General features: G+C 39.2%; 4 protein-coding genes across 6 annotated transcripts; 1 reads left to right on the forward strand and 3 right to left on the reverse strand.

Annotated features, from left to right (window-relative positions):
* Window positions 1-697: 697 nt before the first annotated feature.
* Window positions 698-4,937, reverse strand: LOC110957893 (chemokine-like protein TAFA-4). The gene is made up of 4 exons (XM_022204122.2): window positions 4,829-4,937; window positions 3,321-3,476; window positions 2,970-3,094; window positions 698-1,748 (listed from the first exon to the last, which is right to left on the reverse strand). Exons 1-4 carry the CDS (start codon window positions 4,935-4,937, stop codon window positions 1,737-1,739), a joined length of 402 nt encoding a protein of 133 aa, XP_022059814.2. The 3' UTR covers window positions 698-1,736.
* A 3,620-nt stretch (window positions 4,938-8,557) lies between these two features.
* LOC110957878 (NEDD8-activating enzyme E1 catalytic subunit-like) lies at window positions 8,558-16,748 on the reverse strand. Of its 3 annotated transcripts, XM_051949841.1 has the most exons (19): window positions 16,628-16,715; window positions 16,487-16,525; window positions 15,435-15,577; window positions 15,001-15,118; window positions 14,753-14,833; window positions 14,557-14,639; window positions 13,307-13,387; window positions 13,158-13,201; window positions 12,989-13,053; window positions 12,706-12,861; window positions 12,074-12,176; window positions 11,852-11,962; window positions 11,608-11,661; window positions 9,744-9,780; window positions 9,566-9,647; window positions 9,357-9,457; window positions 9,202-9,265; window positions 9,058-9,112; window positions 8,558-8,956 (listed from the first exon to the last, which is right to left on the reverse strand). In XM_051949841.1, the coding sequence occupies exons 4-19, from the start codon at window positions 15,115-15,117 to the stop codon at window positions 8,868-8,870; spliced, it is 1,323 nt and encodes a 440-aa protein (XP_051805801.1). In that variant the 5' UTR covers window position 15,118; window positions 15,435-15,577; window positions 16,487-16,525; window positions 16,628-16,715; the 3' UTR covers window positions 8,558-8,867. The 3 variants fall into 3 exon arrangements, with proteins under 3 accessions (XP_051805801.1, XP_022059789.1, XP_022059790.1); XM_022204097.2 differs by lacking the exon at window positions 15,435-15,577 and having other exon boundaries at window positions 16,628-16,748; XM_022204098.2 differs by lacking the exon at window positions 15,435-15,577 and having other exon boundaries at window positions 16,463-16,525; window positions 16,628-16,705.
* An 891-nt stretch (window positions 16,749-17,639) lies between these two features.
* LOC110957879 (PRA1 family protein 3) lies at window positions 17,640-21,595 on the forward strand. Its single transcript, XM_022204100.2, has 3 exons — window positions 17,640-17,903; window positions 18,530-18,747; window positions 20,109-21,595. Exons 1-3 carry the CDS (start codon window positions 17,722-17,724, stop codon window positions 20,282-20,284), a joined length of 576 nt encoding a protein of 191 aa, XP_022059792.1. The 5' UTR covers window positions 17,640-17,721; the 3' UTR covers window positions 20,285-21,595.
* Window positions 21,596-21,645: 50 nt separating this feature from the next.
* On the reverse strand, window positions 21,646-24,708 carry lmod3 (leiomodin 3 (fetal)). Its single transcript, XM_022204101.2, is given in 7 exon segments — window positions 21,646-22,426; window positions 22,687-23,762; window positions 23,765-23,924; window positions 23,927-23,991; window positions 23,994-24,032; window positions 24,035-24,278; window positions 24,421-24,708. Coding segments are annotated over 7 exon segments (1,920 nt in total). The 3' UTR covers window positions 21,646-22,378.
* Window positions 24,709-25,505: the final 797 nt, after the last annotated feature.

The raw sequence follows: 25,505 nt of genomic DNA on the forward strand, positions 1-25,505 counted from the left end.
ATTACAAAAGCTGCACAATCCAGAATCATACAACAGTTTGTGCTGTTGTTGAAATATATTCTAAGAAGATTCTATCCCTTTACATAGCTGCATTCATTACATACAACCAAGTTCTTACGTAAACTCTATTGTTGAAGCACCATGTCCTACTTTGTCCGACTGATGTTCGATCAGTTTTATAACACTGTTGTGAGCTGCATCACAAGCTTCTGATGAGTTCATATCAGGTCTGATATAACACATATGATGGAGACTCTGCTGTCTACAAAGCTCCTGAGAAGGAACAATTAGAATTGGTTGTTGGATAAGCTACTCTCAATAATGATTTAGCAGAAAGGTTTTCTAAAATAACCAGCACAATGGAATACTGTAGTTTAAAATACACCTTAAAATCATGTGATTTTATCTTTTCCACTATATCCATGGCACTGCTGTCATTAAATAACAAATTAAAATTTGAATGTTTACAAAGAAATCCACGTACAAATACTTGAACCGCATGACAGCTCGGTGGAGAATCTTGACACAATCAAAACGATCATAATGCATAATTGCGTTACGTTGAGCAAACTGCTTGGAATTCAGCTGCTTTCAGCTAGCACAGCGTGTGGCATTCATACAAGCCTGACATCTCGGATGGAGCAATTCACAGGTGCCACATTTGTGTTATTATAAAATGTCTCTTCATTGTAAAAAAAAAAAAAAAAAAAAAGGTGAAATGCAAAGTTAAAAGAGAGGCAATGAGGAGTGGGTCCAAAAGGAATAATATTAATATAAAAAGGAAGACTGATGAAGTAGTAATGATGGTAAACATTCGGTTCTGTTTAGTGGCTCGAATGTGCTTCAAGGCAGAGAATCACCAGCGTTTCCAATCATTACCAGAAGCTGAGTCCCCTCCACAGGAGCGCTCAGTTTAGAGAGACAAACAAAAAAGCATGATGTAAAGACTCTCAGCAGTGAAGAAGCTCCTCTTCTCTTTTCTCTCTCCTTTCTCCCCATGATTAGCATTTCAAACAGTCCTTGTTTTGCATCAGGGCTCCACGCTTGTGTGCATGCCATCACAGCCTTGCAGGTGGTGGCCTGTCCAACCAGTGGAGTCCAAAAGCAGCATTTGTGTTCCTCCGCGCTTGTGTGTGCATCCACGTTTGTGGGAGTGCCTCTTCGTGGTTAGGACTAGTCCAAAGGGATCTGACCCCTTTATAAAACCTGGAGTAAGTTAAGGGGCAGCGTTGTCTGCAAATGCTACATAATCATAAATTTCTTAGTATTTGCGGTCCTCAGCTTTGATCGGCTGAGCGAGTCACAAGCCACTGACTGGATTCACATTGTGCCTCCTGAAAATCCACAAAATCTCTTTTTAAGTGTCTGCCAGCAGGCCCATCCAAACTTTGATTGAGTGCATCACAATGTGCCCAGCATATCAAACGCAAACACAATAGTACAGGCCTTTGCAGAAGCTGTCTGTTTGGATTGGAAAAGGTGCAGCGTCATTTTATCTTCAGCCAGCTACTAATAGATTGTCCACTCCATGGGACTAACACAAACCAAATTGTTCCAAGACAAAGGAAATTAAAATAATGAGTTCTTGCCGTTTTAGGCTGAGCAAGGAGATATCTAATTAAATCTATATTGTTCCGTGCTCTATCTGACAGGGCGTCCTCAGAGTCCAGCGTTACTTAAGTTGACTGCAGCAGGTCGCTGTGGGTTTGCGCTGATTAGATGGAGCTTCTGCCTTGTTATCGTGCAACCTGAAAACAACACAAAATTACAAATTCATTTCCATTACAACGATTCCGACGTAAGATAAAGCTGAGCAATTTGCTGAACACGTTAAATGCTGTTGGACTTTTCTTTTTTCCTGTTTTCAATTGACCATTCACTGAATTCTGCTCCCATCTCCAAGCAACTGTCCAATCGATAGCTTCACATGTGTAGAAACAGCAGCCCTGTCAAGATTTGGATTTCTCCAAATGCGTGGGACTGTAGCAAGAGAAGTGCTCTGTATCTCGAGAATTTCCGAACGCTCTGTCGACTGTGATGCAAAACGATGTTGAATAAGTGTGCAAAATCTCAATTTCCTGCTCACACTTGAGCAAACTATTATATAGTGTAGCAGTGAATGAGCAACCGAGGGAGAGAATTCAAATTCACAGTCATGGCGGTTGAGACAGCTGTCACTTCAGCCCAAAAAATCCACAGCTGTCAAGCAGAAATAGGAAACCTGCTTTTGTTTGCTGTGTGAAATTAAAGACCCACTGTTTCAAAAATTACTGCAAATTTAAACTGTGACAGGTTTGAGCCACGCCTGAACAAAAGGCTTGACAACACTCAGGCAGGGGTTGGCGAAAAGAACAATTGTGTGCTCTTCTGTTTTATTCTGTTGCTCAAAGTGTATAATCTGATGACCACATGACTACTGTCCAACCGCTGATCACTGGCTGCGTGTTCTTACTGGTCCCTGCTTCTTTGTACAGTGTGTTCTCTCCATGAGTCACACATACTAACAAAAAGGAAAGTTATAAGAAAGTGCATTTCTAAAGGCACTGGGGTTTCCTTTGGCCGTCAGATTTAATTACATGGGTTTTAGTGTTTAGTATTAGTTCACAGCTTATTTCATGTTTGTCCTCTTGGCCCCATCATTCAACAGATTATAGAATTAAGGATTTCTGAGCCCACTGTGCCTGGTGAGAGCAAGAGGGTTGATATGGCCAATGGGAGCGGTGATTATGCTTGATTGTGGAATCTTTCAGCATCAAAGGAGAGCTTACTAAAATAAAGCTTTATGATGAGTATTCAAAGTCTGTCAGAGCCTGTTTGCATAGGAGTAGTGCAGTAAAAAAGGAGGATTTAGTGTACGACTGCGCTGGAGCATCTATAAATACCACTCCTTAAACGAAAATCATTATGTGCTATGTGTTTTGGAGGACTGTTGCCTCTGTGACTCAGACTAACACGGTTCTTTTCCTCACCTTTGTGGTCTTCACTTTGTTCCCAGAGATGCATGACCAGCCAGTGAGGTCAGGGAGAACTCGGCACTCCTCCCCCTCCAGACACGGCTCCATTTTACACCACCACTTCTGACGCACAATGGAAGCTGAAGGGAAAAAAAGTCACGGTCACTTTTTATACAGAAAAACTTCAGCAATATGAGGTGTTTGGAAAAAAAACATCTCAGTCTGATGTCACGCTCTTTTAGAATTTAAAAGCCTCAAAACCAGAAGATTCTGGTGAGACTAGATGTGCTATTACATATAATATATTCATTTCTTGTCAGAATATTTCAGATTGAGAGAGTTAGAAGAGGGTCCTAGTCATATTACCTTCAACACAAGAGGGCAGAGCCCTTGTTGTCCCTGCTACCTGTCCTGGGAAGCAGGAGCACTTGACCGTTTGAGAGCGTTCTTCAATCTTGTTCTTATTGCAGCAACGATGAGCAGCAACCACTTCACAAGTCCCTGTCCTCTCCTGTGATGACCCTGAGAAGGAAATTTTTGGGGAAAAAGATGACAGTTTCTTAAATTCTGAGTTTTGCATGCAAAACGCAGGATTATAGTCAAACTGCATATGTCTTCTTGTCTTCATTAGATGTGAAATAAACCCAATAGTCCTCTGATACAGCAGCAGAGCAGTTCAGTTCATACTCATGGCACCTAATTCTGTTGTTTTTAAAGTTACGGCACCACCAAGTGGAGGAAAAGCATCAGCACTCAGGCAACAGGCAAAGGAATAAAGGAAAACATTCAAATGTGAAAGCATATCATCCTCATCATGCTCGTTAATCTAATTTTATGCAACAGATGATTAAAAAAGAGCAGAATAAACTGCATGAGTAGACATCTCTGAGGAACATCTGCTGCTGCATCATATCACAAAAAAGGATGTAGAAAAGAAAGACCCGTGCTTGGATATTGCTAATTTTGAATTGAAGTGTGTGCCATGCTGCATGACCGACAAGGCCTGCAGGATTGAAAGGTTAATTCATAATTAGATTTGGGCTTAAATCTATGATCAAAACATGGGTTAAAAAGCAAAATGTGTCATTAATCAAACAAAGACATTAATCTTAAGCTTGATAAGATAAGCTTGAATTTCCTTTTGGGGATGAATAAAGTGATTCTGATTGCAGTCATCTGTGCAAGGCTTAAAGTATTTCAGTATATTTGCTAAACTATTGCACTTAAGTACAAATCAGAGGTACAATTCATATTTTTTTGCTGCTTTATTCTTGGACAGGTTTATAAATGATGGTTTTGGATTAAAACAATGGATCTTAACCTTTTTGGCTTGTGGTTGAATGCAAAGAGCAGTGTCTACTTGGCATTTGTTGGGTTCACATCTTTGTCCAAGTGTACAATTAACCATCAGTTCAATCTATGAAACTGAATTGTCTCATATTGCGTCATTTAAACATCTGTCAGCGGCTCCAAACAAATATTAAATAAGTAATTACCATTATTAGCAGAGTGTTCTAGCTATCTTTAAGAGTAATGTGTGTCACAAAACTCCACATTTATCTTACAACCCTTTGGATGCTGGCCAAAACTAAGAGCTGAAAAGCTGCCATGTTGACAATCTAATAATAGAATTCTCAATGCAAGAGTAACCGTTCTGCAGGATCAGAACTTTTGATGGGTTGCAGACATACTACAGAGCTCACACATGGTAAATCCTGTATTTTTATGCGTGTTTCTAAGAAGAAGAAGAAGCACAGGGAGTCTCAGGAGTGTGTTACTTCAGCCGAATACTCTTCAGGCCAACAGGCTGGTGACCAGGAGCCCTAATGAGTCCCCGTGGGGGTGTGACTGGTCTGGTTGAGTCTGACACCTACCTGCCTGTCCTCGAGAGCTTCGGTTGCCACTGGACACTGGCTGGATGCAGAAGCTTGAGATACAGAGACACAGGAGGCCCCAGTGCAAAGGTCTCGTCGATATGTTCATTTTTATCCTGCCTGTGCGAAGAATAAATAAATAATAAAAAGGTTTGTGCAAACTTTAGGAGAATCAGGCCAGCAGTTTTCCTTACACCATAAAATAAAATACAACGCTTTATCAAATGTTCTTGATGGCTCCTGACATGTGGCTCATAAGATGATCGCATCTATTTTCTCAATTTTGACTCTCGCATCAGCAAGCGAAGCCAAGGCGGATCAAAGAAATGCCAATAAATGCCTGATCAGAGGCAACTTTGGAGGCATATGAGAGTGGGTCCTTGCACTCATTTGTGAGTCACGTTATCCCCTCAGCGGTCGGTGAACACGTCTGTGTGCAAAGCTAAACACCCCACCCCCCACCCCCAAACCAAGTTGCATTTGAGATGAGTCACAGAAAAACTGGGACGTGGATTTTTATGTCAAATTAGAGCGATGAACACGAGAACAATAATGGCGTGAAGTAAAACATCTCTGCTTAATTTACTAGTTTTGCTTGAGGCACTTTTATCCATCACTTAACCCCTTTTTAGAAAAAGTTTAAGGCTGCAATTTTTTTTCATAACCAGCTCATCTGTGGATTACTTTCTCAGAAAAATTACCATTAATTGATTATTAACACACAATTATTGTTCTGTTGCTTTACATATTTTGCACATATAGCACATTTTTATTAATAATATTAAATGCATATTTTCCTATGAAATGAGCTAATTATCCATGAAGTATATTTCTGTCAAAACATGAGAAGTACATGATGTTAACTGTTGTTTTAATAAATATTTATGCATACTGTGGTTTAATTCAACAGAAGTGAGTGTGCCCACTTCACTCATTTTAACATGTATTCAAAATGACCATCATGAAAGGAATCAGAAAAACATTATCGCTGAATTTTTGCTTCTTGAAATCATGTTTCTGACAGTGATTGAAATCAATTCTGTAAATAATCCACCACTTACTTGTGCCTGAGTTACTGGTGTGAATGCTGAGCTGCTGCTGCTGCCTCCATCAGTGTGTGTGTTAACATCATGCACGGCACGTCGGTTCAGTAAAGGATGCAAAAGTTTGCAGCAAATTACTTTCCACTTTCTGAAGTTTTCAAATAAGAGCGAGAAGAAGAAAGGGGGGGAAAAAAAGATCACGAGAGTGCAGACGGCTGCTGCTAAATCACAGCAGATTCAGATCGCAGTCGGTGGAAACCTCCTGCATCCCCGGAGAGAAGCTGAAGCTCTGAGGCAGGATGCGATGTGAACACAGTGGGACCAGCCTGTCAGCTTTCCCCCTCCACAGGAAAATTAAAACTTAATCAAGACAGAAACCATCTGTCTCCCAGACAATATGCGGCCACTTTCATTAGCGCCATAAGAAGCTTAAAGAGAGTATTGACATCCTGTCACCCAGTGGACAGAGAGGATCAGCTGTCTGAAGAAGGCCAAGTCCAGCGGTTTGTCCTCTCGCCGCCCTTTTATTCAGCGTGGATTTTCTGTTGAAAATAAAAATGCTGTCACGTTGCCAAGCAGAAGCTGTGAGATTTAACACTCACAATAACACTTCTGAGATTTTAAAATTAACTAATGTTAATAAAAATGTCAAGCTGAGGCATAAACATCCAAGTAATGGCGCCTTAAATGGAAAAATGTGTTCAAATATAATATTAAGTGGGCTTTTCAGCCATGCACTGTCAAACTACTCTGGCTGCAATACTAGAAAAAGAATGCAACAAAAATCAATAAATAGTGGTATACAGTACATCCAAAAATTGTATGAAACCGTGAAAATAACAGCAAATATCTGTTAAATATATCTTCATATTTAGAGTATTTAAATATAGTGAAGCTATGTCATTTTTCTGTTTTATTTTTTCTCCATTTTTTTTGTTATGGCCAAAGTCAATTTTTCTCTGGAATTTACTAGATATGATGTGCAATTTAACAAACTCTTGCTATTTTTCCATATACATAAATTTTCGTTAAAATAACAGCCAGTATCGGCAAAATAATGATCATTTGCTTCTTTAATTACAGTAAAAAGAGTGTAACTTCATTGCAAAATGAGGTAAAAGAATAAATTAGTAGAATATGCAAATTTTTTTAAGTGTGGACATGATACAGTTTTGAATTTTATTTTATATTTTTTATAGGCAGTACTTACATTAATACTTCTACTGTCTGTAATTTTATAGATATTATTTGTAATTTAACAAAGTCTGTAAAACAACAGTTGCATTTTGTTTTTGTTTGTCTTTTACTATTTCATAATACGCAAAAAAAAGTTTAAGTAACAGTCAGCATCTGCAAAATAATGATAATGTTGCTCGTTTAATTACAGCAAAAAAAGCAGAATTTCATGGCAAACAGTGGTAAAATAATAAACTAATACTTTATTAGGAACACTCCAGATTTTTTTCTAATGTTGACATTGTACAGTTTTGAGCTGGTTTTTTTTAAATATTACAGGCAGTACTTTTATTTTAAAAAATTTTTCCTGTAAATTTATAACCATATATATTTGGAAAAAAAATCTGTAAAATAACAGTAAATTGTTCAAAATATTCCCACTCTTTTTACAGTGTGTGTTTACATGTGCTTCATATGCATGCATAATTAAATAATCATATGGGCTAAATATAATGATTGTGAAAATTCTGAAAAATCCTAATATGTGAGGAAGGTCTATGTGTAAACTGTTGCAAGCTTTTTGTGGTTTTACAGGAGGTTATGGACTGAACAAGCACCCTCCAGAGGGGGCAGTGAAAAGCTCTTCTCATCTAACTCATTATTTTTGAACATGTTGGATCTGCTTTTTTCATTGTCACATCAGCAATTTCCTCACAGGGATCAACAAAGTACTTCTGATTCTGATTGATTTCAATACATCAAACATCCATTTATTATTTTAAACTTGGTCCCAAGCATCCTACTTTAACGTCCAGGCCCAGTACATGGTGCACTAAGATGACAAAACAATAAAGGGGGCAATAATATAAAATTAGACAGGATATTATGAAGTTTTTCTAAAGCATTGAAGCTAAAAGATTAAAAGCATGGTTCCTAGATTGTGGGATTTTTACCAGGTGGAGGTCATCATCATAACAGTAGCAAGACTAGGGGCAACAGATATAAACTGGGGCCAAAGGCTGAACCCTGTGGTACACCACATGACATATGGAGTAGAATCATTGTTGGAGCCCCATCCTTCATAAAATGTCATTATAATGAGGAAAACGAAGACTCCCATGAAACTTTTTATTCCTTCAAACGAACAGGTGCAGATGAAGCCAGACCTGTAGCATGAGAAGACAAACACGTTGGGCTAAAAATGCGTTTGACACATTTCATACAGGTCCTCCTTTTGGACTGCATGATCTGATTAGATTTTGGTGCACTTTGTTGTAAAAAAAAATTGTTAATTAATGAGGTAGAGGCTGGTTTTTTTTTTTTTTTTTTTTGATTTTTTCTGAACACACATAGCAGGATGGGAGGCAATCTAAGAGGCTTTTGGTTCAAAAAGTTTTGACATGTATTTCAGTTGCTTTTACACGCAATTGTCTTAAAAACAAACCATGAAACTGCTCTGTTGCTTCTAAATGAAGGAAAACAACAAAAAAATATTTTAAAAGAGGCTGCCTCATGACAATAAAACTTTTATTAGAGTATAGTGCACAATATTATTCTCATTTGAGTGACAGGGAAACAGCTACAATATTGGAAAACACAGGACAAATACACAAAGAAGTAAACAACTTCACTAATAGAAAAAACGATGCCATTAAATGGTTCCATGCTTATACAACGACCAATCCTATCCAGCAAGTGTGACCTTAGTGATTTTATTTACATTGTCACATCTAATGTGCTCCTGCATCATCACAGTAACCTTGTGATGAAACGTCCAGTTTGCATTCAGATGTATCAGTGCGGTTTCTTGTAATGGAGGTTCAAGCAGTAAAATTGAGCTTGAAGAGAACAGTCTGGGGTGTGGTGACATCGGCTACAGCGAGTTCCTGTCCGTCTGACAAGCCCAGCTCTGCATCACAATTAAAACACACTGTATTAGATGTGATCTGACACATGCACACAAGCTACTTTCATTACACTGAAAACATGTGAATAACAGTTCCTTAATACCTTTTAAAGTTTTGCAGAGGTTTGGCCTGGTTCGCTCCTCGATGGACTTAACAGACTGCAATATAATTAGAATTATAGTTTAATTGTACTTCATTATAAAATATAGGTGATGAAACACTGCACAGCATCCTGAAAATCTATTACCTGCAAATACAGGGTCTTATTCTTGCCCTCCAGAGTTGTGGTGATAGCCGGCGATTTCATTTGTCTGGAAAGAAATTGCACACACCTTAATGTGATTCTTGTTTTTCTGAAAATGTTGTCGCAATTTTTTTTTTCTTCTTTTTCTGAGAACTCACAGAGAGGCGCTCTCTGTCAGGTACTCTAAAACCTCCTGTAATTTGGCAGAAGGAGGGAACTGGAGATCCTGAGGCACCTGGCTGCACGCTGAACAATTTTCCTGTCAGTCAAAGTTAATTAAGATTACACCGATTACTGTCTGCGAGAAGAAATGTTTCATTACACTGCTGATAAGGCAGTTACTGAGTCCAGTTAGAGCAAAACAAACCTTTCTTTCGGCTTCAAAAGTGTAGGTGTACAGTCCATCCACGTCGTTAAAGACCAGGTAGTTATTTAGAGGAATATACGAGCTGGAAATGGAAAATAAAATGTACAATTAGGTCATGTACATGTAATGATTCAGCAGGTAATGAGAATGAGGGGGTCAGAGTTTATCTGATACCAACCTTGTAGCAATTTTAAAAGCTTCGGTTGCACAGGCAGCTGAGAAGAAGAAACGTACAATTAAGTAAAAGGATTGTTTTCCAGCAAAGTGATAAGAAATGAATTTAAGTGTGTAAATATCTACTCTAACATAAGCTACAAAGTTAGTGTGATCAGATAACAAATTTCTAACCACAGCAGTAACCAAACATTACCTCTACAGCTAAGTAGCATGCCGTTACCTCACAATATTATTTACATTTTGGAATTACAAGCTCCATGGATAATTAACTGATAAAATTACAGGGTTTTTGCTTTAAACATGTAGATTTAGCTTTGTAAATCTAGCTTTATATTGCATATGCAGCCAGAATGTCTATATTTAATACTACTTTGCACAGAAACAAAAACTGGAGAGACATTCCAACCAATGTGCATGGACGGTGTTCCCCCTTCAGTATACCATTGCAAACCAACAATATAGTTTCAAATAATACAATCATAATTTGCCTGAAAGCACGTGTGTGACACATAAAAACAAAATAATTACATCTTTTCCTCCACTGGTTTAGCCTGCTGCCTACCAAAACCAAACATGCTTTAGGCCTGTCCTGTGGAGCAATCTCTGGAAGTGCGTGAGTGATGGCTGACCTCCAGTAAGATAATCCTTTCAGTAAGCACAAAAGCCTCAACTCACACGTCTTTAGTCACATAGGTACACACACACACACACACAGAGGTCTCGAAAATCACAGAACAACTTCGAATGTATTTTGCTTCTTTTGTTTCCTTTACTTCTCTCCTACATCGTCTACGAGACCTACATGACACATTAAAATGTCTGTCAAAACACATGACTCAGGGAATTCTGAAACGAGTAAACGTTTGAATCTTACAATAGCTCCATTCAGGCGTCACTGCATGTAATTTTTTTTTTTTTTCCTGATGCATTAAGACACTTGTGGAAGCCTGCTGTTTTGTCTCATTCTTTCTTTAGACTTTATTAAATACCGGCAGCTTTGCACAGCAGCAGAAACTGCTTCTTTAAATTCAAAAAGATGTGCACATTTATGCTCATGGCACAGCAGGGATAACTTAATGGACACAGAAACAATCAGGATCTAATGGTAAATCATGTTCTGTGTTATTCCACACAGCCGACATGTCAGCTGTTACACAAAGACTCCAGTTTGAAATGTCGGAATTGTTTATGTTCCAGCTTCTCTGTGTGGATCCTGAACTCCATCAGACATTTTTATGAAGATGTCCCTGTTATAATGCAGAAAAATTACATTTCAGGGTTTGAATTGTGTTAAGGGGTTGCAATTGAGGATGTGAAGCTCATATAAACCTGAACCTCCTTCCTGCTTGTCCATTTAAAGGGTAATTTCACCACTTTTTCTCTAAAATAGGCAAAACTTTTATTTTTATTCATTCAGGTGATGAACCATCTCTGAAATTGTTACATTAATCTTAATTAGACTGATTTTCCATCCAAAACAGGAAAACCACGATTAAGGCTCCTCAGTGTCTCACTGAAGATTTCAACGCTGGAAATTAGCATTCAACGTTAGCATTAGTCACTTCATCCATCAAAATCCAGGGCTACTGGTTATACATGAAAAACTTGCATGCATGGAATTAATCCACATCGTTCATCAAAATACAACCAAGTCTCAAGTGCTAAATCTGCCACCGGTGTCATTATAGCTGCATATGTGCCACGTTAGCTTGACAGACAGAGCAAAAGTAACAGTAGGGGGCCGTGGATGAGTTCATCTTTATATTTCACCACTGACTTGACAAAAATGTCACACATACTGCTGTCAAACTTCAGCAGCTCTGAATAGCAACAGCTTTTGCCTCAAAAACTTCAGAGCTACATACCAGCAATAACAGCGTTAGTGGATGCCACAGCAGGGATGATCCTCTTCACAACTCCTGTGACACAAGAAACACTCATGAGTTGGACTCCAGCACAGTATCGTGGCTACTTGTGAAGGAGACAGCTGATAATTACAGTGACTGTTTATCAGTTCTACCCAAATAAAAATTAAAAAAAAAAATCTTACTGAATCTAACTACAACATTTGCGCCAAATAAATTCTCGTCTTGTTATTCTCAGGTTCACCTTGAGTGAGCCTGTACGTCACTCCTGTGATGTTGAACTCTGCAGCTCTTTCTTGAGATCTTTCGAACACCCACTGGATGTGCTGCGGATTGTCTCCATCTAAGCCCGTATCTGGTTGAGGAGAACACCCAGGTTGTTAGATTATTTTCGAAGACAGCCATGTTACTGAATGTGACTGCATGCGTTTATGTTAAAGCAAAGGTGTGAATACTTTGATCATACCTCCAAATGGCTTTTCTTTGGGCCACTGCAAGATTCTGGCATATTCAATGCAGTGTTCTGGTAGCCTCGGCATTGACGCGATGGTGCACATGGGGAAATTTATCTGTGAGTGAAACATTTGTACTTAAAAGTAAGCAAAAAAAAAAAAAAAAGTATGTCAAGCAACACCAGCAGCCTCCCTTTTCTGTTCTGCATTCTAAAAAAATAAGATGGCTAAAATATCACATCTAAAAAATATTACTCCAAACTGTTAATGAGAAAGTTAAACCATCAAATCCCTGTTTCATTTCATTTCAAACCTTCTTTACTGTGGTTTGGGCTGGTTTTGTCACTTGACTGTCTCTCCCTTTTTAATCTGGTAGCTATTAATGCTTATGTATACAGCACTAATCTATAATAATTATAAGACATTTGTTTCCAGCAGCTGTTGCTACAGATGGAAAAGTGAAACATCACCGCCTGTGCACCACAGATGCTTTCCCACACCCCAAAGTCTGACTGAACAGCAGGCGTGTTTTACAAAGCGTTAACAGGTCGGTTGACTGCAACAGAAATCATCCACTAGGAATAGAAAAATTGCTGTTTATACGTATGAACCTTTAGGGTGGAATAGGGAAATAAATGAGCGGTACCTGTGGCGGGTACAGCTCCAGTGTGCAGTCGATACAAGCAGTCATGCCCGGCACAATGACACGAGCATTTCCCTTAAAGCCCTCTACCCCTCCATCAATGAGGGGGATGATGGAGCTGGAATCCAGGACTCCATCTTCATAGCTCAGGAGGGATATCTAGAGAGGACAAAATCAATAATGACCCCACCTAGACTGTGCTTGGTGAAATCTATATATACACACTTCTGAAATGCAAGGAAGATAACAGTGGTAAGATAAAATAAATCTAAATAATTTTTCCTACCAGCATCCCATTCATCCAGCGTCTGGCAATGATGGAGTCCAGTCCACATACGATGATGTGGAACTCTGCAAACAGACGGCAAGTAATTTAAAATCAATGAAACCTCTCAGGTGTTTATCTGGTGAGCTCTGCCAAAGCTGAGACAGTGCAAGAGGGAGAACACACTTACGCTTGTAAAAAGATTCACCTAAGTCTTGAATCTTTTTAAAGTGACTGCAGGTTATTGATAAGGAGTAAAAGTCATAGTAAAAATATATTTTATACAATGCAAACCAATTCTGAGTCGCTTTTTAAAGAGAATAGTGAAGAAAAGGATACGGGACGACTTTACATCCTGGGATACGGCTGTTGATAAAGTCAGCAGCCACTTCTGCCTTTGGTCGTCCAACATCTTTGGGCCTGATCGGTTGAATAAATCGGTTAATTATACAACATATACAAGGTTGTGTACGATCAAATTTTATCATACTGACTTTAATAAAACTCACGAGACCAATAGATGCTTCACTAGGGCTTAGAGAAAATAAATTACAAGGTTTATCAAAAAGTTACAAGACTGTGCCTATAAAAATCAAAAGCAGCGGTTGATTTAAACGTGCCTGCCACCCCTATCAAACTAGTTTCTGTGTGCAGCGCTACAGCATTCCGAGTGTTTCCGCAATATCTGTGACATTACCTGAATGTCCTGTTGTGGAAACATGCAAACCATCATCTATGATCAGTGCTGAATCTCTTAAACCGTGTCAACATGGCGATTCTGAAACTTAAATTTCATTTAGGAAGAGGAAGCTGTCTTAAATCTGATGAGCAGGACGTTTGGGGGGCAATGACTGTGTTGTTGTTGTTGTGGCTGAAAAACCTGAATGCAATCGGTGCAGTATGAATGGCCGCACAGCACACTGGAGCACTCACATGCGCCACAGTTCAGGCCATTACAGCCAAATGTTTTCACTCTGATACCTCAGGATGTTACAGTAAAACTCAGGATGAACTCCTGGTGGCTGTTGAAGAAAACTACAAGCTCGCTCCTGACACGCTCCTGCCATAATGTGCTTTCATGGTTTGGGAAACCGCAGGCTTTTCTTGTCAAAACTGCCACTTCTTCTCTTGGTCATAGCTGCAAATTCCCTCCTCATTACCTGCGATGATATTCAGTACGTAGGTTAGCTGCCGACTGATACAGAACATGATGCTGATTCTCTGCTTCAGTTTGTACTCCACAGACAAACTGCAAATGCAAACCTACCAGAGGTCTCAAAAACATGTGCAACACAGATCCCGCTGTTGATAGCATGGTGTCACATGACATCCTGGCACACAACCCATACTGCTCGCACATGTTGCAGCGAGTGAGCATTACGGAGTCCATGCACATGCACAACAAACAGTCTTGGAACTTTCTGATCAACCCTTGTTTTTGATTTTAATTTTACTATATTATGTACATTTTTTGAGGACTATTGTGTAAATAACTGAAAAAATATAATCAAAACGTCTCTACACATACTGTATTTGTCAAAGCTATGGTGAAAACTATAAAGGGGGTTAAAAATAGAAGTGAAACCAACCTGAAGAGAAACTGCCTGTTGAGGTTGGACACGTCAATAACATCCATGTCAACCACGTGAATAACGCCAAACCCAGACAGGGCCTGAAATGAAACAAGATGTTGTAAGAACTTATCTGACCCAGAAAATACAGCGTTTGCTCAATTTACACTCAATAAAGTACATTAACATTACATTATTTAAAGCTATTTCCTACCAAGTTTTTTAGGAGTTCACATCCAAGTCCTCCTGCACCAATGACCAGTATCTTACATGTCTCCAACAAGAACTGTAAAGACTGACACAAAAAAGGCATCACGTTTTTAAAGAATTACATTTAAGATAAGAAACTTCACAATAACTTGACAGTGACAGTTTTAAGTAACAGCCTTTTCTCCCCTGAAATATTCAGTTTGACGCATGAACACCAGCATGCATTGTTTCGTAAAAGCATTTGCGTCTCACCTCAGCGCCCGGCTCAAAGTCAGGATGGGTGAACGGCCCAGGTCTCTCTAAAAATTTCCTCACATGATTCCACCGGCCGTCCCAGTCGCAGTCCCTGTGTCCTCCATCTACTGCCATTCTGGACACACAGCACACAGATATTTGCTGAACTGGTACAATGACTCAGATTAGTACATGTCGTCCTACGTAAGCCTACAATAATGCAATTTATTTCTGTATTGTATTTGTAATTGTATTTGTAGTTTTCCGAGATGCCTTTAAATTGTAAAAGAAGACATTAAAATGAACTAAATGATAAGAGTCATGGGGATCAAGGAAAACATGAAATAGATGAAGCGCTCAATTAGAAAATAAATTGTCCAAGTGTGCAGTAGAGGCTGTTAAAGCATTTAAGTTATCTAAATAAACTGCTAATGAATCATGAAACTTCTTACAGCACTATTCCGTGTTGGTCTAAAAGTCACAGTTGTGCTGTGCAGTCCTTCTATTCAAAGGGAAATACTTCTGACTTTATGTAGTTCTCAAGACTGTGGATCACTGTTGTGCTTGACTGTCTAAGAAGGCAGTGTTTCCACACCTGAAAGTCAAAACCCCAACAAAGATGATCATGAGTCGTAAATTATGAACTATTGAATCCAGCCATGCATTTTTTTCATTAACTGCTTGACTTTTGCTGATTTGTTTCTTTTTTGTTAGCAGATTTACTTTTAAAGCTACACAAATATTTCACATAAAAACAGTTTAAATAGGGACGTCTCCTAAATTCATCCACAGCAAGAATCAGAAGCACCAGGAGATGTGACTGCAAGTTTATCAAAAAAAAAAAAATTAGACATTTAACATGACCAAAATGGCAGAGAATTTTCACAAAACCTCTTTCAATTCCATATATGAGTATCATATATTTTAATTGGCATAATGTATGCTGTTTATGCAGTTAGAATACATCAATATGGCTTTATTTTATGTTTTAAGAGATTTAGTTTTCTTTAGTGCACTTGCCCCATCATTGCACATTGAAAACGTCCTTTTATTTCTGGATCTCTTTCCTTCTGTGGTTGTTCACCTGTAAATACAGCCTCAACTTCCTTCATGCATTGCATTCTGGGAGATTAGTATTTACCATACTGATAAGCCTGATATTTATGGTAATGCATGCAATCATTTTGAGTTTCAATGTCAGTTTTACAGTTGAATAGACTATACTCAAACCCACTTAGGATCATTATCCAGTATGAAACTGACACACAGCTGCAGTGTTAATATCTTGGTCATTCAAGATTTGTTTTTACAGAACATGACTGGTGAAATGTAGCTTCTTTGCTTGCATCATGTCCCATACTGTACATGGTTATGTGTCACTGGATGATTTGGTACTGCAAACAGCTTACAGGGTTATTAAGATATCTAGCAAAAATGTATATTTCGTGTCTCCTGGCCCAGCAGCCGCTGCTCTAGAGACCTTTATTTAGCATTCGTCACTAACTTCTCAGTCAGGTCCTCTATTCTCCTTCTTTTCTTCTCCCTGGAAGAAGAGAGGAAAACGACGTTTAAACGAGCTCGGTTTACGACAAAAGGCCAAAGTTAAACTAGCATTTAATGGTGTTTTCTGTCCATTGAGACTTACGGCTCCTCGGCATCCGCCATACTCTCACGGTCCCATGTCCTCGATTCTCACTGCTGCGTTCACGAGCATCAAAGCTGCGCTGCAAACTGCAGCTCTGAGTAGAGAACTGACGTTGATGTCGCTTAACCATAGTAACCATGTAAATAAAGACGTAAAAAATACGTTAAAAATACAATTAATTGATTTGAAAATGATAAGATAACATAAAACTGAAGCAAAACAAACAGACAAACAAACAAAAAAAATCTTTTGCCAGATATTCAGATTCAGAAAACTTTATTTGTCCCCAGCAGACAATTAAAAATATAACTCAGGAAACAAAATGACATAGCATGAGAAAATGCAATTCCTAGTAGAACAGCAGTAAGACACATATAACAATGCATTACTGAAAATAAAAAGGCTACACTAAGACAACAATACAAGACGTAATGAGAAACACCTGCAGTGATTCTGAGGTAGTAAAGTGAAGGCGAGACATTACACATGATAAATAGATATCGTAAAAGAAATTAAAATAATAGACATGATAATAGGTAATTGCACTTGAAAATTAAATATGACACACATGAATTTTAAAGATGAATACAGATTTAATGACATGCATGTGTGTAAAAGTAACAGACATTACAGACTCTGACATTCCTGCTACATCTATTTTTGTCATAGTTAAAGCTAATAACATTTGCAATAGTTTTTGCCATGCTGTTTGTATTTAATAATTTGACACATTTTGAGATGGGCAATTTTACCTTGACAATGTATTCTTTTTAAAATACCACAGACTATATTTACTGATGTAAGCTTTTAGAATTCGGACTTTTACGTTTCAAGATAGAAAGATGTAAATAAATAAAAAAACATAAATAACAGAATATCTTAATTAATCAAACTGCGGCGTAATGCTGCGGCGCATTTCACGACTGCGGTTGCTTCCTCATCCCACGCTCCCATTAGGATCTCGCGAGAGTGTGTAATCCCGTTCGTCGCCCTTCCTCCTCCTCCTCGCTCAATGATCAGCTGACCTGTCAAAATATCACGCAGCGCGTGCGGGTATGTTTGTGTCGGAGTGTCGCCTCGCTTCACGCTGAAACATGGCAACCAAGATGGAGCTCGCTCCTCTCAGACCGTGGGACGACTTCTTCCCCGGAGCGGACCGGTTCGCTAAACCAGAGTTCGGAGATTTAACCAAGTGGAACAACAGAGTGATCAGTAATCTGCTGTACTACCAGACCAATTATTTCGCCGTGGTCGTGGTGGTTTTCCTCATTGTGGGGTAAGTCCAGTGAGCATCAGGCTAACGCAGGCAGGCTAGCTCCACAGGCTCTGTGTTTAATTAGCCTGCATACCTTTTAACCCACACCCATCATGACCACAAAGGCTATTTCTGTTACAGCTGCCATTGTTGTGTCTATGTTTTAGGAAACGTAACTTCTCTGTCGTCTATCATTAGTTATTAAACGTTATTAGGCCTACACGCATTTTTTTTAAATATTCAGTTTTAGTAACGTCAACTATCAATAAGAGTCACGATGTAGCTAGCTAAAAATGCATACCAGTGCTTCAAATTGTAAACCGCAAATTCCATCAATAATCATTATTAATGTGACTTAAGATGTTTATGAAAATCAGTGACGCTACCCTGCTAGCATCTATAGAACTGCTGTTTGCTGCGTATGAGTTTGTATACAAGCTAGCTAATAGCCTGCTGTGAGTAGAGCATGATGTAGAGGAAGTCATCTGTAGGCTCTGCTGCAGGTTTTCTACCCTTTTATGGTTTGCATCACACTAGCCAGGCTGTCAGCTATTGTTGTCACCACCAGCAGGTTGTGCTATTTAAAAACAAAAACTAAACATCAAGAAAGCATGCACAACATGTCATTTTCATGTTCCAACATTCAGGTTCCTGAATCCATTTGGCATGTTTCTGGGAGGCGCTGTGGTGACTCTGGTCTTCATGGGTTCAGTGTGGGCCGGAGAAAACAAGGCCACCATCAAGAACTTCAAAAGGAAGAACCCCACTCTGTTTGTCATCGGTGTCATGGTCACCAGTTACTTTCTGCTGTCGCTGTGTGGCGGTGTCTTGGTCTTCATCTTTGGAATCACTTTCCCATTGCTGTGTGAGTCTCAGTTACCTGTTTATTCTCAATGAGAGAACAGGTCATTAAATCATCTCTTAATATGTTGGATGGTGCTTCATCACAGTTTAGCAGGCCTGTGTTCACTACACGTGTAGGTTAGTTGTGTTTCATTCAGTTCCGATCTTCCAGGGTTGTTTTCTTATTTTTTTTCTTGACATTCAAAGACATTAAACTGTTATATTAAAAATATTGCAAAAAGGTTTTCTAATATTTCCTGGACCCTCTGTTATGTAGTAGACCATCAATTTTGTGAGTGAAACACTGTGTGGTATATCAAATGATATAACATGTAAATGATGGAGTTTTATCAGTCTTTATGGTTAGAAAATTCTTTATATAGTCATTTTTGAAACTCGAGTTACAAAGTTGTTCAAGGAAAGCATGAAATTGCATGAATTTAATATGAAATGATTAGGTTACAAAGTTATTTCCCTGCTTTACGACAATATATTAAAATCTTTATCTATTCTAATATAATTGAGTTTGAACTTTTAGAGCTTTTACATTTAACTATGACAAAGCACATTTGTTTTGTTTTCTCTTTATGCACCTTTTCCAACGCTGACGTTAAATTTAAAAACTTTGTTACCTCAAATATATTTTGGAGCTACATAACACTTGCATAGCTAAGTAGATGTGACATAAAACTGTGCAGTTACTGTTCCTCTACAAACGTCTGCTCCCTGTATTGCACACACTTAAGTATTGGCTAACGTTATACAATGAAAACTGTTAAGGGGAGTGAGTCACATGTTAATGCATAACTGAGGTTTTCCTGTGGATGAGCAACGTTTTCCAAGCCCTCTCTCATTCTGACTCATCGTAGGGATTGAACAGTATGTACACTATTACTGACGCACATGTACCCGTGACAGATAGAATATAACGGCAGATTTACAGGCTGAGCAATACTGTAGACTTTCAGATTTGCTACGGCTCCCTGGATACATTTAGAGTCAGACCGTCAGAGTGGTTTCGATAATTGCCAGGTTGGATCGTTAGAGCAAATGTGGCAGCTCTAACATTGTGGCAGATAGGCGAGGCAGTTTGTTCCTCTCCCAGGGGCCCTGCCCACTGCTGCCTCTGTTGACGGGTTGCTATGGGTTGTTGATTTGGACAGAACCGCATTTGCTGGCTGATGTCATGCATTCAGTATCTGCCTGACAGGGAAATTAAAGATATAACCTTACTTACACCTCGGATTTGCAACAGTATCACATTTTGTTTTCTTATTTTCTGGCATCTTTGTTTAGAGAAAAACACTAAACTTGAAACATTAAATTATTATAATGTTATTTTCAAAGTGAAACAATATAAATCCAATCTTGTTTCTCCCTTAGTAACCCTCATCCACGCCTCTCTGAGACTGCGCAACATGAAGAATAGACTGGAGAACAAGATTGAAGGTGTTGGGCTGAAGAAGACTCCCATGGGCATCATCATGGATCTCCTGGACCAACAGGAGGAGAAGATGAACAAGATTCAGGATTTCATTGAAAGCAAACTCAAGGAGTAAAGCTCAGCCAAGGGTGTGCCAAGGGAAGCCAGTGTCATACAATATGGATTCAAATATTCATAGCATTGTCCCATGTTTCACAATTATATCCCCCTGCACATGTAAAGTCGCTGATATTTGCATTCCCATTTTTAATTCATTTTGGTTTACTTCATAATCGTATATGTTTGTGTTAGTTCACGCTATTTTAAGGGTACCGAAGGCTAGAAACATTAAGGGTTGCACAATCATAGCGTGGCTTGGATGTTGAGAGGCAATTTGTGCTGAAGGTTACCAAAGGTCTGAGCATTCCAATGTCGAAAAATGTCCACAAAACAGGTCATTTCCTGTGTTGACAGTGCACTTAGTTGTACACGATGACTGAATATTTATTTCAGCAACATGAACTAGAATGTCTGAACAGGATATCCAATGCAGTTATTAGGTTCCAGTTGTATTTGATCTAAAAATTCTATGTAATTTCCTATCAGTTTGCTACCTCAAAACCAGCATATTTATTTTCCCTCTTACCCATTAACCTCACATTGCCAAGATTAATAGCCAACATCCAGTGATCTGCTTGTTAAACAGCAATAAATCCAATCACGTTACTACAGGAGCTGTATTAATTATTAATATTAATGTGAGACCGGTTTGCTTCCAGTGTAGACGTATGGCCTGACTAGTAATACTGAAGTGTGAATATTCTGATTGTCAGAAGATTTGTACATATGGTTCCTGAGCATACAGGCTGGCCTGAGTATATCCCCTCTGATCACAGCTATGCAACATTGAAAAATGAATGGCAAGTGCAGCTTTATTGTTTGGATATGATATCATGGTGTGTACCTGTTTGTTGTTATTTCTAATGTGTCATTATTTTCATATTACAGCATGCGGAAATGTTGCAGGATGCAAAGTGTTACATTTTGGGAGTGGGACAGAAGTACTGGTTGAATTGACAATTTTATCTTTAAACTAGCACAATTCCCTGTTTATTAGTAAATACTGAACTAGAGACTTGCCATGCTATATTCCCGTCAAATTCCCTGTCCTTTAAAAAAAGAAGAAGGTAAAACTAGGTCTGTAATGTTCAGTGTTCATTTTATACTCCTGATATTTATTAGCATTTGTCTCCTGTTGCTTCTCACACATGCACTTTACCTGCGGTTTGTGCATGCGACCTTCACAAATGACAGTTGGAGAGATTGTTCATGTTTTATGGATGCTATATTCTATATTATCCATGTTTTATGTGACTTTTTCATTCTTGAAAAGTGCTGAACTGGAAGTAAAACATGGCTGTCCTCTATAAAAGTACAATTAAATTGATTTATGTTGCAGTCTTTTTCCAGCAAAGTCTTAGAATGAATATATATAGTTGATGTATTTAGACACAGAATTTAGTTGTTCTTCTGATATATTCAAATTAAATATTTCTGTAAAAAAGGCCAATCTAGGCTCTTACAAAATGAAAAGTTTTTTTAGTTTTCCAATAAATGCTTATGAATAATAGGCCTTACATGATTTCATACAGTGTCATTTGATTCGTTTGGACAAATTTAAAGTCATCAGCTTTGTGAGAATGACAAATACCTGGAAAAATGACTGGGAGTAACTTAAATGTTACCCAGGAAATACATCAGCCGTACCACTGATGGCACTCTGAGTCAATGCTGTTGCATTTTATGTTAAAAAAAATGATCCCAAAGCAAAGAGTAGAAGGTTTTTTTATGTAGCAAAATACAAATATATTGATTCGCTTTGTTCCAAAGTTAATAATCTAACATTTAAGCAAACAAACCTTTTTAGCACAAAGAAATTGTTGCTAGACATTGTGAAAAACAGCATTTTTACCATGCAATATATTCAAACAATAGCAAATGATGACAGTAGTAATGTGAATGTAAAATTAATATATGATATAATGTTAATGTTATGACTTTCGCAAGACCATAGCATTTATTGAGAGAACACAGTGGAACAACAACCAACCCAAACTCTTCCTGTCTAATGACAATATAGTTAACTCATAATTTGCACTGTTCATGGTGAGTGACTACTACGAAGTATGTGTAAAATAAACATAGAGTACGATGAAGAAGTGCTAGAGTCTCAGAGGAGACTTGTTTCACTTGATTCCAGGGCTTTGGGGAGCGGCACCTGCAGGGAGCAACACAAGAAATTAACATAAAGTTCACTGGAATTTCAAGGGTAGCACAAACAATATTACATCAAACACACTTTAGGCAGTAAAGCTATTAAAATTGGATGATTCACATGCGATAAATGCTCTCTGTTTAAAGAGCTTCCACACTCATAAGTAAAATTTTAGATAAAAATAATCTAGGCTGACCAATCTGATGAATACTCCTAAACACAGAACCTAACTGATCCCACAGTAATACTTCTTAGACACTCACAGCTTTGAGATAGGCGACGTTGCTCTTCTTAATCTCATTCAGGAGCTGATCTCGAGGCGTGAGGTCCACCTTTGGAGCCACTCGTCTGCGAGGGACGGGTTTCAGAGTCTTTATCACATCATTCAGGTTGGGTTTTCCATCTACCATCCCTTCACTGCCTGCAGCCTTCACTTTGGGAGTCTTTCTCAGTTGGAAACTTGCCCTCTCTGGTCTGCTGTTATCCCTCGGGTCCAGGTCCAGAAATGGATCCCGTTTCTTGGGGGTCCTCTTCAGCTGAACATCTCTTAAAGAGTTTGCTGGTTCAGCATTTGGTTGTTTGGGAATGCTGTTGTGTTTGTTCTGCTTCTGTTTCTCTGGCTGCTCTGCCTGATGGTGCGTTTGGGGTGCAGCGTTCAGCTCTGCTGAGGGTGGGACTAGTCCACGCTCCTGTAGCAGTTCTAGAGGAGGTATGTATCCCAGCATCTCCAGTAAACCAGGAGGCAGGTTAAGGCTGTTTTCATACATGTGCATCAGCTCCCTCTGCTCCTTCAGCTGCTGCTGCTTCTGCTCCTCCTTCCTCAGCTGCCTCTGGCGATCCAGATTCCTGGTTAAAAGGTTGGTTACCACCATCCTCGGCCCCGGCTGCTCAAAGTGGTAGCCCATCTTTAGCAGCGTGTTGTTGGCCTTGAGCAGGCGGGAGATCTCCATCTCTGCGTGGTGACCCAGCATGTGCCTCTGGTTGTGAAAACGCAGCTCGGTGAGAGTCTCATTGAACTGGAGGCAGCGGATGATGGCCACGATGCCCTTTCCGGTTATGAAGTTAGACTCGATGTTCAGAGTCGTAATGCTGCGATTCTCTCGTAACATGTTGGCCAGGCTGAAAGCAATGTTTTCATCCACACCAGTGTTTGCTATACTGAATGTTTTCACATGTTTATTCTTCTTCAAGGCGTTGACGTAGTCCAGGAGCATCTCTTTGGGAATGTTTTCTATGTTGTTGAGGTTCACCTCAGTGACTGAGGGGTTGTTGTTGCGTATCTTGTCAAGCGTCGACTCCAAGTTTGTCTCATTCCCTGAAGGTCTCGATGTCATTTTATATTATCGAGTGCCAACTTTGGGATTTTTAATTTGTTAATTTTTCTCTCTTCTTTTGGTGGTAGCTTATCAGTGGTTTCATTTGTGTCTGTTGCTTCTGGAGCTTCTTGAGCAGGTAGACGGTCTTCGCTTGTATTTTCCTCCTTCTCTTCTGTGCTGAGTTTTGAGGCTGAATTCTCAGTTTCTTTGTGTCTGGCAAACACTGATTGCCACATGCGTTGTCTCCTGCTGCTTTTCTGTGTTCTGCGGAGGCTCTTCATGTTTGTCAGTTTTTCAGGTTTGTCCTTCACAGGTAGCTTCGCCTCGTCCTGATTATCCACGTCGATCACTTTGTCCGTTTCATCCTTCTCATCAACTTCTTCAACTATTTCCTCAATTATCTCCTCTATAATTTCCTCTCCATCTGCACAATCTGCAGCTTCCTCCTCAATGATTTCCTCTATCACTTCATAAACTTCATAGTTCACATCTTCTGAGCTTTCTTGTATTTCTTCCTTTTCTGTTTCCGCTCTCTTTTTCTGATGAAAACAACAAATCAGAGCATTGAGATTCAAACCGGAATAGTAAGATGTTTCTAACATTTTACATTATGATTTAAATATTTATTTTTGATATTCTAATTTGATCTGTACATGAACCTTCAGGAGTTTGAGCTCTTACCTCACTGGGCAGTAGAGTAGCAGGCACTCTTTCTTCCTCGAGCATACGGTTAGACTCTTTCTCCCAGTAGAGGTAATCAACCAGAGATCTGTGGTCGAATGTTCCTGTCGGAGGTTTCTCCGTCTGGTCCTTCTGTCTCTGTCCTACCGGCACATTCTCATCTGGGGCAATAATAACATCCATCTCACTCTGGAGCTCCTTAAGCTCCTCAGGAGAAAGCATGGCAAGGATTTCATCCTCATCAATGTCCTCCTCATTGAGATCATCGAGGTCTCTGCTGTCAGACATCTCTGTAGTTTCTATCTTCTTCTAGTATCAAAGGAATGGTAGTTTCTGTCCAACCTGTGACTCGGGACAGAACAAACTGGGAAGCCTCCGACTTTGACTTCAGCGAGAGATGGTTTGCTCCTGCCCCATGCGGAGTCTAAAATTAAACCCTGTGAACTGCATGGAAGATATTTAAGGTACATGCAGGGGGAAAGACATGCTAACATTCTTTATTCAGCCCCCTTCTCCCAGCTGGCCCGGCCATCAGGATCCTTTGGGATGACAGTTGCTTCAGGCTAAAGGAAGGACGGGATTGACAGCAGCAGGTGGACCATTCTGATGAGCCTAGTGGGAGGATAAGAGGGCAAGAAGCCTCTACTGCAAACAGAGCTACTCGCAGAGCTATACTGAAGTGTTGCACGGCTCAAACACAACAAATCAGAAGCCAGATGAGGTATTTTGTCTTTAGGGGACTAGATACAACTAGATGGAGAGAAGAAGTGTGACCTTTTCACAACCAAGCTCAGAGCACAGTTTGTAGCTAAAGCAGTACCATGGACAGATACTTTTATGTAAGAATTCTTAAAAATAATACTTTGACATTCAGAAAAAAAAGCATCTATCCACTTTCTTTCCACAGGTTAGATGAGCTGTAGTATGAGATCCCTGTGTTGTTGAGTGCTTCATTATAACGTGATGTTGGGAATGGTGGATATTTTTTGTATTGCTTTGATTAATTTGTCTGCAATGCATTTTGTGTTACGTTGCATTTCTGTATAAAAAATTCCTCATAAATTAAGCCTGATTGATTGATTGAT

This window comes from Acanthochromis polyacanthus, chromosome 6, assembly GCF_021347895.1.
Source record: "Acanthochromis polyacanthus isolate Apoly-LR-REF ecotype Palm Island chromosome 6, KAUST_Apoly_ChrSc, whole genome shotgun sequence".
Lineage (NCBI taxonomy): Eukaryota > Metazoa > Chordata > Actinopteri > Pomacentridae > Acanthochromis > Acanthochromis polyacanthus.

Bases quoted from the DNA above. Each gene is read 5' to 3' on its own strand.
- LOC110957893 (XM_022204122.2), bottom strand. From the start codon at position 4,937: ATGAACATATCGACGAGACCTTTGCACTGGGGCCTCCTGTGTCTCTGT. The intron at 3,477-4,828 runs GTAGGTGTCAGA...TTTCCTTCTCAG, and splicing joins AAGCTCTCGAGGACAGGCAG to GGTCATCACAGGAGAGGACA. The intron at 3,095-3,320 runs GTAATATGACTA...TTTTCCCTTCAG, and splicing joins TCTGCCCTCTTGTGTTGAAG to CTTCCATTGTGCGTCAGAAG.
- LOC110957878 (XM_022204097.2), bottom strand. From the start codon at position 16,647: ATGGCGGATGCCGAGGAGCC. The intron at 9,648-9,743 runs GTTGGTATCAGA...TTCCATTTCCAG, and splicing joins GCTTTTAAAATTGCTACAAG to CTCGTATATTCCTCTAAATA. The intron at 9,458-9,565 runs GTTTGTTTTGCT...TTTGACTGACAG, and splicing joins CTTTTGAAGCCGAAAGAAAG to GAAAATTGTTCAGCGTGCAG.
- LOC110957879 (XM_022204100.2), top strand. From the start codon at position 17,722: ATGGCAACCAAGATGGAGCTCGCTCCTCTCAGACCGTGGGACGACTTC. The intron at 17,904-18,529 runs GTAAGTCCAGTG...TCCAACATTCAG, and splicing joins GTGGTTTTCCTCATTGTGGG to GTTCCTGAATCCATTTGGCA. The intron at 18,748-20,108 runs GTGAGTCTCAGT...TTTCTCCCTTAG, and splicing joins AATCACTTTCCCATTGCTGT to TAACCCTCATCCACGCCTCT.